General features: G+C 41.8%; 1 protein-coding gene across 1 annotated transcript; it reads left to right on the top strand.

The window, feature by feature from the left end:
* The first annotated feature begins 1477 nt into the window (after positions 1-1477).
* On the top strand, positions 1478-9977 carry LOC125535522. The gene is made up of 24 exons (XM_048698585.1): positions 1478-1955; positions 2110-2181; positions 2484-2527; positions 2614-2725; positions 3052-3123; positions 3581-3643; positions 4156-4233; positions 4313-4405; positions 4492-4611; positions 4803-4886; positions 5064-5279; positions 5371-5418; positions 5711-5965; positions 6149-6243; positions 7145-7389; positions 7721-7789; positions 7875-7939; positions 8135-8304; positions 8409-8487; positions 8572-8827; positions 8934-8979; positions 9326-9434; positions 9534-9596; positions 9727-9977. Exons 1-24 carry the CDS (start codon positions 1653-1655, stop codon positions 9805-9807), a joined length of 2838 nt encoding a protein of 945 aa, XP_048554542.1. The 5' UTR covers positions 1478-1652; the 3' UTR covers positions 9808-9977.
* The last annotated feature ends 5235 nt before the right edge of the window (positions 9978-15212 follow it).

The following is a 15212-nucleotide window of genomic DNA, read 5'->3' as shown; positions in this document are numbered from 1 at the left end:
CACTAAACAGACATTGTCAAAAAATCTAGAATAAATCAAGGAAAATAAAATGAACCAGTTACCTGTTAAAACAAAACAAAACAAAATGAAGCCGGCTGTTTGCTGACAAAAGAATAATGGAAGTGTCTATTTTAATAACAGGGATTCATTCTAGTAAAATGAAGTAGGTAGCCCCTAAAAAAATATGAAGTAGGTAGCATATAGTGTATGAATGCACAGTCTACAGTTATTACTTGACCCTCCAAAAGATAGTCAATTGTTCATTTTAAAGGATCGGTGTTGGTTTTGTATGGTAACGGAACTGTATAAACATTACATTGTGGGTCGGCAGAGTATATGCATGGATCTTAACTTTGCATTGCGAATGTTGTTTTTAAGAGTCTTTGCCTTGCGAGCTTAAGCCCACAAACTTGGTCAGCACTTTAAAGAAACATGAAGATGATGCAAAGCGTTTTGGCAGTGGCCATGGTTTAATAGAATCGCAAGGGTTTATGTCAAAAGCAGGTCTAGACGGCCAAGTAGGACAATTATGTCGCTAGCAATTGTAAGTGGAGCACCTTAAAGAATCTCGCCGATTCGGCACTTGTATACGCATACGCGACTAGTGGCGTTTATCTGCCTTTATTGCTTGGACTATATGCGGTCGTTTATCTCTTTCTCATAGGTAAAGCAATGCAATCCATTTTAGGCCTCGTTCAGTTTGGAGGATTTCACAGGGAAAAAACATTGGGATGATGATCCCAGAGAAAAGTTTTCTGTAGACACATTCAGTTTATAGGAAACGAGTACAAGATTTTCTCAAGAATACTGTATTTATTTTCTGTGTTTTTGGAGAAAACTACACTCCACTCAAATCTCATTTTTTGTGTTTGAAACAGGACAAATCAATTCTTTAGGATGGCAACTTGGCAAGTGCCATCTAATTCCCATGTTTTGATTTTCTCCAAACACTAGTTTTTTTTATAAACACCTCCTTTATTAATTGGCTACAATAGTAGCATCTGATACAATTAAGGGGATGATAGCCGACGGGGGATCATCCATCCATACATCAGGAGGATTGAATCTAGCTAGACTAGCTAATTCATGTGCTACCTTATTATTCTCTGTAAAACAATGCTCATAAACAATATGACTGAATTCTAAAGACATGAAATAACAGTCATCAAAAATCGCACTGGCTACCGAAGCTGAGTAGCCTTCTCTCAGCGCTTCAACCACGTCCGAATTATCTGAATTCACCCCAACTTTGCTACATCCAGTTGAGATGGCGACCCAAGCTAAAAATAAGTGGAATTGGGTTTTCCGGATTGATTCAGATGATGTTAAAGAAAAGATTCAGACGGCCAACGAACGTGATTCATGAAAAAACATGATTACTACTCGTACGTGTCGTCAGCAGTCTTGTAGTGGGTGTAATGATAATCCTCGGAAAACAAGAGCTGCCGTTCGGAACGGATGGGAACACAACCACCACCTGAACGCGGCCCGGCGGAAGCGACAAGCCGGCGCCGGCCGCGTCCGCTACAAAGACGACACGCACACGCCCACATCCCTCTCCCACTCTCACTCCCGCCGGCTCCCACCACCACCACCACCACCGCACACGCCCTCCATCGCTTCCCCATCCTCCGCCGCATTGCGCCGATCGCATGCTGCTCTCCCTCGCCCCGCCCCGCCTGCTACCCCGCCTCCCCTCCCCGGCGACCGCCACCGCAACCACTGCCCGGCCCCGCGCCCTCGCCCTCGCCCCGCGCCGCGCGCTCTCCTCGGCCGCCAGAACCGCCGCTCCTCCGCTCCGCGCGGTGGTCTCCGAACGGGCTGTTGACGGGATGGCGCCGGCGGCGGCGGGGCTGGAGGGGCGGCCGCTCCGGGTGGGGCTCGTGTGCGGCGGGCCCTCCGCCGAGCGGGGCATCTCGCTCAACTCCGCGCGCTCCGTGCTCGATCACATCCAGGTCAGCCCTTCGTTTCCAGCTTACTGTATTTATCACTCTAGTGTTTAAGGTTTGACTGCGTTCGGGTCAACGCCTGGTCACTCTCTTCTTCTTCTTCTTCTTCTTCTTAAAAAAGTTAAATTGTTGCTTGTCTGATGAGGAATGCTGGATGCAGGGTGAGGACTTGTTGGTGAGCTGCTACTACATCGACTGTGGCATGAACGCGTTCGCGATCTCGCCAGCCCAGGTGAGCTCACCATGTGTTCAGCTGCTCTTGTTAACTCCTTAGCTGAATATTCTGTCATTGGCTGCTTGCTGTGGTGTCGATTTGTTTGTCCAAACTGAATCCGGTGATGCGTTATCTGAACCCACCATGATTTCTTTATACGCAAAATGATCATACAGCAATTCCGTTGGTTGGATTCTGATTAACAATTACTCCTACCTACTCTGTTTGGGTTAATTTAGATACCCTCGTGAAAAAAAAGTATTTTGTTGACTGAAGCACTCTGTTTGTAAAATGACAGCCTCTCATGTTTTACTCCACAGCTGTACTCCAACACCCCTTCCGATTTCGATTTCAAGCTTGAAAGGTGAGCTTACTGCCAGGGTTTATTTCTTTTCCTTGCTAATTTTAGCCCATTTCAAATTGTTCAGTCTCAAATTTCACCGCCTACAGTCTAGCACAAGAATTTTCCACCCTATCTGAATTTGCGGAACATCTTGCTGCCAATGTTGACATTGTCTTCCCAGTGATACATGGGAAATTTGGTGAAGATGGTGGTATTCAGGTTTGTAGTTACCAACGAATATTAATAATGCTTTACATGCAAACAAAATAAAATGCTGGTGCCACGGTGCATGTTGCAGATTTTCGGTTTGTTTCAGCATTGCACTAGCATATAGTGCTGACTGTCTCTTAGTTATTTTTATGAGAATTTCACATTGCTGCTGATTCTTGTTGATGACAAGATGCGAAGGCCTACCAAAAGGCAGCATACCTGCAGTATAGAACTTAATATCAATTCATCAATATTTACAAAACTCAAGCACTCAGCAGAAAATTTAGTATTTGTGAGGTTTTATATGTTTGCCATGTTTCTATCAAAATATTCAGGAGCTTTTGGAGAAAGCAAATGTTCCATTTGTTGGGACGCCCTCTAATGAATGCCTCCGTGCTTTTGACAAGGTATGCTTTACTAATCATGACATGGAGCCACTTGGACCATAAGTTTTTTTTTTGTATCACCCTAAATAGTTGCTCAAGGCTTCATGTCTTGTTGAGTTCGGTTCAGTTGAGTTCCCCTTATTGTGCTTTCATCATCCTTCAATGTCATTTTTGGTACTTGGACAGGGAAGGCTTATTCCAGTGTCATCCTCAACATTTTCTAGTTTAACAAACATACCCGAATTATCTCATGAAATGAGTTTGCAGTATTATTACGTTTGAGTTTGTCAGAATAAAAAAATTCCATTGCATGAAACAAGTGGATTTCACGAAATGCTATCTGATGAGCAGCTTTAATGTATCATTACTGTCAACTAAAGGTTGATGACAATGTGAAATTGTTTTGTATATTCACTTGATATGAACAATTCCAATTATAGGAGTGACCTGATTTCATGAATCTTGAATATGGCTGCAGCATAATGCATCGCTCGAGCTCGACGCTCAAGGTTTCTTAACAGTACCAAACTTTCTTGTAGAGGTAAAGCTTCTTTCTGACTGTGTTATGTACACAATTCAATATGTATTACCTATCTTCACTAACAGTTCAGCCGCTCTTTTTATAAAATATTTATGTAAGGCATACAAGGTTTAGTACACACAGTATGTAGTTTATAAAGAAAACAGGTAGTAACACCCTGGAATTTTTTAATCATTCAGAACTCTGTCTCATGTGCTTCTTTTTTCAGAAAATAAGGGCACTGAATCTTAACAAACGCTTAGGATAAACTTATTTTATTTTGTCTTTTGCAAAAGTACAATGGTAATTATGGAAGACAAGAAGTATCTCTTTATTATAATCCAAAAAACAGAAGACACGATGAATTCTTGTGTCAAAATCCATGATTTTGATTGGACTTCAGTAATTTGAAGTGAAGTTTGCAATGAATGATTTGTTAGGAGGTACCTTATGTGATTACTAATCATGATGCTCTTCTGTTGGCGCCTGACCATGTGTCCTGCATGTGTCACCTGCGGGCTATGACAAAGTAGAAGGATAAATTGGCTAAGTCACAATTGGAGGAATGGTTTGGAAGCATCAATTTGAATAAAGAAAATGGCAAAGTGATTGTAAGTAAAGATGCCTTATTTGAAAATTTATTCCTTAAATTTTCTTTCTTAGCATGTAACTCCTCATGTGCATACACAGGTCAAACCTACGAGAGCTGGATCAAGCATCGGTGTAGTTGTCGCTTATGGTGCTAATGAGGCAGCTGAGAAAGCCGAGGGAATATTTTCAGAGGTGCCTGGTAGTTAGTACTTACTGCCATTGTTTCTTAAAGAGAAAAAAAGTGTGCCACCTAATCTGATATCTCAGATGTCTAACAGGGAATTGATGATAAGGTTATCATCGAAGTTTTTCTTGAAGGGGGCTGTGAGTTTACAGCCATTGTTCTTGATGTTGGGACAGCTAATAATAGTGAGCCTATCGTTTTGCTTCCAACGGAAGTAAGATTTGTATCATTTTTTTCTTACCTCTGCTTTCCTATGGTCCTTGCTCTTTAACATGGTCCAACCAAAGTCTGGTTTATATCAAAAGAAGTTGTTCCTTATGGAGAGAGTTTGATCTCTAGAAACTCTGTAAGATGTGCAGAAAGAGTGAAAGACTGAACTAGTTTCTTTCCCCCCCTTTTCTGCAGGTTGAGCTTCAGTCATCAATTTCTAGTGATATTCAGGAGGATACAATATTTAACTACCGTAGGAAGTACCTTCCAACTCAACAGGTATTTGAAATAAGGACCACATATTGCTATGCAAGTGATTGAGTCATATACATGCACAAGGGGCGGATGTTTTCTGTCGACCCTTGTAACTTAGCCTGCCAAAATGAGACATTACTTTTTTATAACTTATCTCACGTGAATAGTTCGTCTATGCATTGAATATTGACCCCTTCACAGGTTGCTTATCATACACCTCCACGGTTTCCGGCAGAGGTGATAGATTGCATAAGAAAAGGAGTATCCCTTTTATTTCGCCACTTTGGCCTGCGTGACTTCGCTAGGATAGATGGTTGGTTCTTACCAAGTCCTGCTACTTCTCTGCCCTCGTCTGAAAACGGTGTTAAATTTGGAAATACAGAGTATGGTGCTGTCCTTTTCACTGATATTAACTTGGTAAGCATCTTTAGAAAATTTCCTCATGCTTAGGTTTGCAGCACGGGTTGTGATTTCTAGTGTGACATATGCTGTTATCCTGTCTTAACAGATAAGTGGGATGGAGCAAACCAGTTTCTTATTTCAACAAGCTTCAAAGGTATCGCTGCTAATACTCTGTACTTCCCACATCCAAAATTTGGCAGTTTCAGTTTCTATAAATAAAAATCAATTCAACTAGGTTACATGATTTTTCCTCGTCTGTGTGCACATTTTCTGACTGCTGCACAACACCATTGAGGGTATTTATATTTTGTAAATAATACGCAGTATAAAACATTAGCCATCAATCATCGTGGAATTACTGCAAGTAAGTGTTGGACATTTACATGTGTACATATATAATGCTTGATCTCGACGCTAACTTTGGAACAAAAAAAATCATTTTTCAGGTTGGATTCTCTCACTCTCGAATCCTCCGTACAATTGTTCAGCGTGCTTGCTCACGTTTTCCTTCCCTTGTTTCAAGCAATAATGCATGGACTGCTTTATCCAGAAAAATGCAATCTGCAAAACAAGCAGAGATAATCCAAAATGGCACATGCAAGCAGAAGGCATTTGTAATATTTGGTGGCGATACTTCAGAGCGGCAAGTATCTCTTATGAGTGGCACAAATGTCTGGCTTAATTTGCAAGGGTTCGATGATGTAAGATCTCTAGCTTCCTAGTATATAATCACCTAATTCTTGACCGCCATGGTGTTTTCATTCTGATGCTTTGATGCATGTTTACATGATGGCAATCAGCTCATGTTCAGTCTATATTTTGTTACCATTATTCCAGTTTCATGCTCTGATGGTGTATATTCATTTCTCTTCTGGCGCCTTTAGCTTGATGTGACACCGTGCTTGCTTGCACCTTCAAGTGGATGTTCTTCCCACAACCAAGATCTCAGCAAAAGTTCACGCGATGTTTGGACACTGCCGTAAGTGTTTCTTCCACCACCTGGTTAATTGTGGGACATGAATCTTTACCTGAACAGACCCAATAATCCTATTTTGAGTCTTGCGTAGTGCAGTTTCTAGTTACTGTTTGGAAACAGAGAATTCCAACTTTATTTGCTATAGTTTATTACTAAAGTACTTATGTTACTTTCATCTTAACTGATTAACCTAATTTTGATTTGTTTCCTGGGCATCTATGGCCTGAAAGGGACATTCATTTCATATTGAAGAATGCTATTCAGTATTGGTGTGTTGAAAACTACTATTTTGACATTGTATATTGGCTTGAAGAATTAAGTTTGTCTTGCATTTCAGTCTTGGATTTTATAATTTTGGACAGAAGATGGGTTATCTTATTTACTTGTTACATTCTGTCAGTGCAACTGTGATGCTGCAGTCATACCCCATATACCCAGGGTGGACAGGGTGGGGCGGGCACGCACCCTGGGATTTTCCATTAGCTTATATCACAACAAAATATTATAAATAGTTTTAAATGGACAATTCCACTGCTGTCCTGCCCTGGTCCATTGGGCTAGATCTGCCACTGCATATCCCTGTATCTGCCACTTTAATTACTAGTAGTCAGTATGAAAAATGTGGGACGAACTATGGGATGAAATAGACACCCATATTCAAGTTGTGAGACTTGAAGATTGAAGTTTGTGGTGCACTAGATGAAGTATTTTGCTTCGAGTTCACTTCTCATATTTTCAGAAGCATAATGCTGGTCCTAGTTTTTGGGCGCTTGAGCCCAAACCAGAATTCTGATTTAACTGTGGGCATATCCAACATCGGCCTTTGATCAAGAGCAAGATATTTTCTTGCATCCTTCCTAATTTTTATAGTTCACTGAAGCAGTAGCCTCTTATTGTGTGACAGATATTCTTTAGTGTTACGACATACCACTGAAGAAGTTCATGCTGCATGTTTCGAAGCAATTGAACCAGAGCGGGTTGAAATAACATCTCGCTTACGTGATCAAGTAATGAAAGAACTTCAACAAGCATTAAGCAAGCAAGATTGGTTTGCGGGCTTTGACATCACTGATGAACAACCTATCAAATACTCCCTGCAACAGTGGATTGATTATGTTAAAGAAGCTAAAGCTGTAGTGTTCATAGCAGGTATTTTTCCAATACATATTTTTGTAGCTAATCTTCTAGCTTTCTAGGCATAATAATGTCCGTCTTTTCGTATATATATGTACTTATGAACTTATGATGGATGCGATTAACTGTTAATGAAATTTGATATGAAAATAGGAATAATATTTCTGGATTTTTTTGAAAGAAAATTCCTGGAACTAATGAACTCTATTAATACTTACTTACTTCTATCACAATAAAACCAAACATAAGTGGTAAGGCACATAGTGAAAATACAGATGTAGAGGCCAATGCTTCAACACCTATGCTTTCTTTTTTGTTGGTTCAATACCGAATATATTACATGTAGTTCATGGTGGTATTGGGGAGGATGGCACCATTCAATCGCTATTGGAATCTGCAGGAGTTCCTTACACAGGTGTGATCACAGCTTGTAGGATACATATACGTCTCCAACTCTAAGAATATAAAATTATGCTAATATCAAAGTTCTCTTTGTGCAGGGCCAGGACCAATAGCTTCTAGAACATGCATGGACAAAGTTGCAACTTCACTTGCTGTTGATCATGTATGAGCCTTTCAGGTCTTCTTTATAGGAATTCCATGCTGATTTTTTTTGGCAATGGCAATGTTTGATATAATCCATGCGCAATTCATTAACAGCGCAATGTTTGCTTGTTGACTAGATTTGTTAGAGCTGTACTACTCATGCTATGATTGTGGCCTTGTGAGATGGTTCACCAGTTTCCTTGTACTTGTGCAGTTGGCTAGTTATGGCATTCACACTATACCAAAGGATGTAAGAGCAACAGAAGAGCTACTAAAGTCATCTCTTGTTGATATCTGGAATGACCTGAAAGCAAAATTACAAACAGAAACGGTATGTGTGAAACCTGCTCGTGATGGATGCTCAACTGGTGTGGCAAGATTGCGGTGAGCATTTCATTAAGCTCCTGTTCACTTGATGTTTTCCAACTATTTAACATGAAACTTTGGCTGTCTTACGCATAGCTCATTAAGAAACTATCTGTTATCAGATGTCCAGAGGACCTAGAAGTCTATGCAAATGCGCTGAGGGGAAAGCTTCCGCGTCTGCCTGCTAACTGTCTATCCAGGGTACCAGAAATTCAATTTGGTAACTGATTAAGCCAGAGGAACTTGATGTTAAGCTGCATTTTTACGTTGATCTATATTTGCTAGGCACATGGAGTTATTGAGATGCCAGTCCCTCCTCCGGAGTCACTGATATTCGAACCATTTATCGAAACCGACGAAATTATTATCTCAAATAAATCAAGGAAGGATAGTACCCGCCATCTGGTATGGAAGGGCGAAAATGAGTGGCTTGAAGTGACTGTTGGTGTGGTCGGCAAACGTGGGGAGATGCATTCATTGAATCCAAGCATCACAGTCAAAGAAAGTGGTGATATTTTGTCTCTTGAAGAGAAATTTCAAGGTGATTAGTCTGGAACAGGTCTTTGAAGGTTTACATTGGTCTGTTCAGAGTCGTATTGTCTTAAGGCAGATTGCTTATGTGCTTTGCTATATGCTGGTACTTGCAGGTGGAACTGGAATCAACTTGACACCACCTCCGGCAACAATTATGAGGTCTGATATTTGTTCCTGTTATCAGTTCCCTTTTTTTTGTGTGTGCAGTGGATTTCTTTACCAACTGACTGGAATCTCTCCCATACTTGCTCTGTTCCCACATGATTTGATGCGATTGCTTGCTGCTGAAATAGTTCACTTTTTTGGGGAAATACTCCCTCCGTTCGGAATTACTTGTCGCAGAAATGGATGTATCTAGACGTATTTTAGCTCTAGATACATCCATTTTCGCGACAAGTAATTCCGAACGGAGGGAGTAATAGTTACTGAAGATATATTTTTATTCGAGATGAACATAGTTCCAGATTCATCTCTGCATCATGACTCAGTATTTTATCATCTGTAGTGAGGATGCGCTAGAGAAGTGCAAAAAGTGTATCGAGATGATGGCGAACACATTGGGTTTGGAGGGTTTTTCACGCATCGACGCATTTGTTAATGTGCGTAGCGGAGAGGTACCACTTCTCTCTTCCATATTTGCGCAGTTATAAATCGAAGAAGAAATTAGCTTAGCTGTGGTAACTAATCACTGTTCCTGCATTTTCATCCTGAAGGTGCTGTTGATAGAGGTGAACACCGTACCTGGGATGACTCCGTCCACAGTTCTGATTCACCAGGTAAGCTCTTCTGCCCACTGCTCCAGAAACTACAGTACTATCTATTTACACTAGCTGCTCCTCAATCCTCACGGCCATGTAAAACCTTTCACCTTGTAACATCTGTGTGCTGGTATCGCCTCAAACGCAGGCACTCACGGAGGAACCGCCCATCTACCCCCACAAGTTCTTCAGAACGCTCCTCGACCTGGCGTTTGCAAGGGCAGAGTAGCTAGAAATACTATACAGTACTGCCCCACAGGTCTCTTGCCAGATGAACTCGTCGATTTCAGTGCAAATAAGGTCGTTTTATCACCATTTATCGATCTGTATCATGCAACTGCCAATGTATGCAAGTGACTGTTATGTCGGTGTGAAAAACCGTGTGAAAAGTTTGTGTCATCGCGCGAAAAGTTGTGTGAGAATTTGGTGTCCGGTCGATAGGCGCTCGCCATCTCAAGGCGGGCAGGTGACGTAATTGGGTCGGTGTCGATCCTTTGCGTGCCATGAAGTTGATTGACGTCTCGGGTTGGCGAATGGTGGCCGCACTAGCTCACTCGAAGTCCACCAGGGGCAGGCCCGTATGTGGGCAGGCGCAACCGGAGCAGCTGCACAGGGCCCAAAAAATCTTGGGACCCCTAATTTTTTTAGCACAGTACATTAGTATTGTTATTACTATAACTAATCAGGTACTTGTTCTTAAGAAAACTAATCAGATATTATTGCAGACTAAATAAACAAGGCACGGCCGAACTTGCTGACCTTAACCCCGGCTCAGTCATGTTCCTTTCTCATCTTCACGGCAGTCGAAGCAGTCGCGTACGCAAACACATAAAATTCTGCTCAGCGACAGGCGCAAATCAAATCGCTGCAATTTAATGCTTTGTCTCCTGATCTCCTCTCTCTGATTTTTCTCCAATAGATTCACATTGTTTTAAAAAAAAATGGCTACAACTGCTGATTTATTCGGCTGCGACGGTGCTACCTCGCACTTATAAATTGGGTGGATTTAGTTTGATTCTTCGTTCTCTCTTTCATCCCTCAGCAGAGCAATCGGAGTTTCCTTTGTTTCTCTTGGTCAAGGAGCAAAGCAATCGGAGCGCTATACGCCGTTGTTGCTTCATGGTCTGCATCCATCAACACTCAACAACTGTAGGTTGTTTGTCCCTTTTTGTTTTGAACTCCTCTGTTCTTAAGTTAATTTGCTGCTCTTCCATGAATGTATGCATCCGGCTGGTTTATAATTTTCTAAGATGTCTAATAGACGTAGGCACGATTCTAAGAATACAAGATAATTTAATATTTCAAAGTAATAAATATTTTTTGGCATGATTTATCTTTGATATTTCTCAATGGTTAATGAAAAATATTTCGATTAGTTTTCCTGTATATGGGGCCTAGATTATCATTTCGCACCGGGGCCAAAATTTCTGAGGTACGGCCCTGACCAGGGGCATAGAATAGATAGTTGCTGGGCTGAGGACTCCACATCTGTGGAGCCATCCAGCAAGGCGAGTGTGCCAAATAAGTGCACGGTCGACAACGAAAAGGCAGCGATGGATCGAAAGCGTGCGCGTCCGCTTTCGGCTCATACTAACTTTCGGAAATGATTTCTGATGAATTGCTTCCACCACATTGAGAGCGCCTTTTCGAAAGAAAAACAATAGCTTTTGGAAGAAAATATCCAGAGTGCGGTCTGAGTTTAGTAAGACCCGGATTATTCTTCTCTATCGGTGTGGTTAACTAGGAGTTTACCTAACTGCTGAGAGCGATGTGTGTAGGTTTTTTACTGTGAGATTGCTTGCCACATTTCCACATGTCTCGTGGACACGATGTTGAATTAGTAAATTGCCTTTGTGCGTCAGTACGCAATGCCACAAGTGAGAGAGGGGAAAGGCGAAATGGTCAGGGCGCATCTCATCCAGGGTAAGAAATGGAAGGCACGCTTTCAGGTCTTCAAAAGTCAGACAAATTTCTAGACGAAGTGCAAAACCTTCCAGGTTTACGTGTCCTATAGCTATAATAAAACAGCAGAGACCCACTACCGCACGATATCATATTTTTATGTCATTTCATATGGTTGATCGTAAGCACTCGCGGTTGCTTTTGCCTCCACCATGGATCCAGATTGACCACAGAATGCCAGATGAGCCAAGGCAAAAGGAAAGGTAATGGAGTCCCATTGTTGTCGAGTCGTCACGTCGTGATACTAGGAGAAGAAAGCTGATTCCCTGACATGATCTTGGATTCCACCCATCATATATACGTATCACTTGTCATTTCAGCAAATTCAGTGGAATTCGGTGAGAGAGTTGTAGCACTGATGATATGATATGGTGACGGAACTATGGCCTGATTCAGGTTATACATGATAGATGTATCCAAGGCGCAATGCCAAGCGACCAAAGATGTTGCCAAGACAGTTCATGTTTCCAAGTAGGATAATAGAGATGTTTACGATTTGTGCCAATCGATACATCGCCTAAATTTACTTCAGCTTTTCGGATGGAAATCGACAGGTTGATCGAGAATCGCAAACACAAATTATGTCTGATGATTGAGAGGGGCGCGTTTTAGGTAACTAGCGTTGGCGATAACTGGGACGGATCGGTAGGCAGGTGCATCGATCATAGTACTATATACAGTATATGCTAGCTGATAAAGACGGATGGATCGATCCGTGGACGTATCAAACTAACACCGATGGAGATGGGCACGCACGCTGCTTTCTTCTCCGCATCATCATCATCATCATCATATCATATCATAATTAGAGAATTAGTCATCGAAACGTAATGATTAACTAGTGTGTCAGCCAGCTCAATGATCATATATATCATGCCAATGTCAATCACGCAGAAAAACAAAAGCATGCCAGTTGCAGATGGATTGACAAAAGGTGTGTGTTATCAGCAACCAATCAATCCCTCAATCGCAAGCAGATCACTTGCTTGACCAGTGATAAGACCATAAGACTTGAGAGCGGTGTGCATTAGTGAGAGGATCACACTAACTACATGTTGACAGCGACGCATACGTGTTCGTAAACAATAGCTTTACATGCGCTTGTGCTTTCCACTCAATCTATGACATATAGAAACATGAGCAGTACTAAAATGATCTCTGATGAATTGCTTCCACCATATCCCGAGCGCCTTTTCGAAAGAAAAACAATAGCTTTTCGAAGAAAATATCCAGAGTGCGGTCTGAGTTTAGTAAGACCCAGATTATTCTTCTCTATCGGTGTGGTTAACTAGGAGTTTACCTAACTGCTGAGAGCGATGTGTGTATGCTTTTTATTTTGAGATTGCTTGCCACATTTCAACACGCATCGTCGACCCGATGATGAATTAGTAAATTGCCTTTGTGTGTCATCACGCAATGCCACAACTGAAGGGCAAAAGGAAGCAAAATGGCCAGGGCGCATGTCATCCAGGGTAAGAAATGGAAGGCGCGCTTGCAGGTTTTCAAAAGTCAGAGAAATTTCTAGATGAAGCGCAAAACCTTCCAGGTTTCCGTGTCCTATAGCTTTAAAACAGCATGAACCACTACCGCACGATGTTACTATATTTTTATGTCATTTCATATGGTTGATTGAAAGCACCCATGGAGTCATGGTTGCTTTTGCCTCCACCATGGATCCAAATTGACCACAGAATGTCAGATAAGCCAAATGTAAAGCAAGTTAGTGGAAATCAATTATCATCACGTCGAGATACTAGGAGAAGAAAGCTGATACCCAGACATGATCTTGGATTCCACCGATCATATATATCACTTGTCATTTCAGCAAATTCAGTGGAATTTGGTGAGAGAATTGTGTGGCCCAAGCAAGGTAGCTACTAGTAGCATTGATGATATGGTATGGTGATGGAACTGTGGCCTGGTTATGTTTGTATACATGGTAGATGTATCCAAGTCGCAATGCCAAGCGACTAAATATGTCCCCAAGACTGTTCATGTTTCCAAGCAGGATAGTAGAGATGTTTACGACTTGTACCAATACATACATCGCGTAAATTTATTTCAACTTTTCAGATGGAAATCGACCGGTTGATCGAGAACCGCAAACACAAATATATGTGTTGACGATAACCCGGATCGGTAGGCGGAGTAGATCCATCATATATACATATATGGTGATAAAGACGGATTGATGAATCCGTAGACGTATCAAACACCGATCGAGTTGGGCGCGCTGCTTTCTCCACATCATGGCATGCATCATAACTAGAAAATTAGTCAGGGAAACGTAATGATTAACTAGCTCGGCGGCTAGCTAGCTACTGCATGCATGATCATATATGTCCATCATGTAATGTCAATCACGCATAAAACAAAAGGTGCGTTATCAGCAACCAATCAATCCATCGATCGCAAGCAGATGACTTTCTTAGCCGGGATAAGATTGTAATAAGAGATAATAAGACTTATAAGAGCTGTGTGCCATGTATTGGTAGAGGAACGTGCATGCACACACCACATGTGGACAGCGACACGTACGTAAACAAAAGAATCTCCGGCCGGTACTGCATCTTCCGTCGGTCTGGGTTAGTTATTACTACTACTTGCTTAGAGCATCTCCAACAGCCGCGCTAAGCGCCGCGCGCAAAAAACCTGTTTGCCACGCGCGCTTCGGCTGGTTTAGCGCGCCCGCCTGCACTGGCTCCAGCAGCCGCGCTATAATGCAGCACGCGCGCGCCGCTTCAGCAGAGCGCAAAAATACAGCGCGCGCGCCGCACAAACCACATATACATGTACTATGAGCAAAAATGATCAAACAAACAAAATAAATCAACAATAAATAGTTTAATTTCGTTATCATTACAACTTAAACAAATGGTTTATCGTTCAGTACAACAAATGCAATAAACACAACAAATAGTTCATGAACAATACAATATCGAATGCAGATATCATCATGCTCTTTGTCGTCCATGCCATGCCCACCACTCTTCAATCAAATCATTCTGAAGTTCATTGTGCGTTGCGGGACGCCGAATGGCATGATAGGAGGCAATAAAACGGGCTACCCTTTCAGCCCTCCATCGCACTCGCACGGGATATACCAAGAGCTCATACTGTGAGTAGTCTAAATCCTGGCCACGCTCATTCTCGATGATCATGTTGTGCATGATCACACAAGCGTGCATGATGTACCAAAGCATTTTTTGATCCCAAAATCTAGCCGGTCCTCTCACAATAGCAAATTGGGCTTGCAAAATCCCAAATGCTCTCTCCACATCTTTTCTAGCCGCCGCATGAGCATTGTGGAAGTCAAGATTTTTCTTACCTTCCGACTTTTTCAACGGCTTCACGAAGGTTTGCCACTTTGGATAGATGCCATCCGCTAGATAATAGCCATAGTTGTACGTACGTGTTGGAAATATGCCCTAGAGGCAATAATAAATTGGTTATTATTATATTTCCTTATTCATGATAATCGTTTATTATCCATGCTAGAATTGTATTGATAGGAAACTCAGATACATGTGTGGATACATAGACAACACCATGTCCCTAGTAAGCCTCTAGTTGACTAGATCGTTGATCAATAGATGGTTACGGTTTCCTAACCATGGACATTGGATGTCGTTGATAACGGGATCACATCATTAGGAGAATGATGTGATGGAC

Source organism: Triticum urartu, chromosome 2 (genome assembly GCF_003073215.2).
Source record: "Triticum urartu cultivar G1812 chromosome 2, Tu2.1, whole genome shotgun sequence".
NCBI classification, from domain to species: Eukaryota; Viridiplantae; Streptophyta; class Magnoliopsida; order Poales; family Poaceae; genus Triticum; species Triticum urartu.
This window is presented reverse-complemented; position numbering and strand designations above follow the sequence as displayed.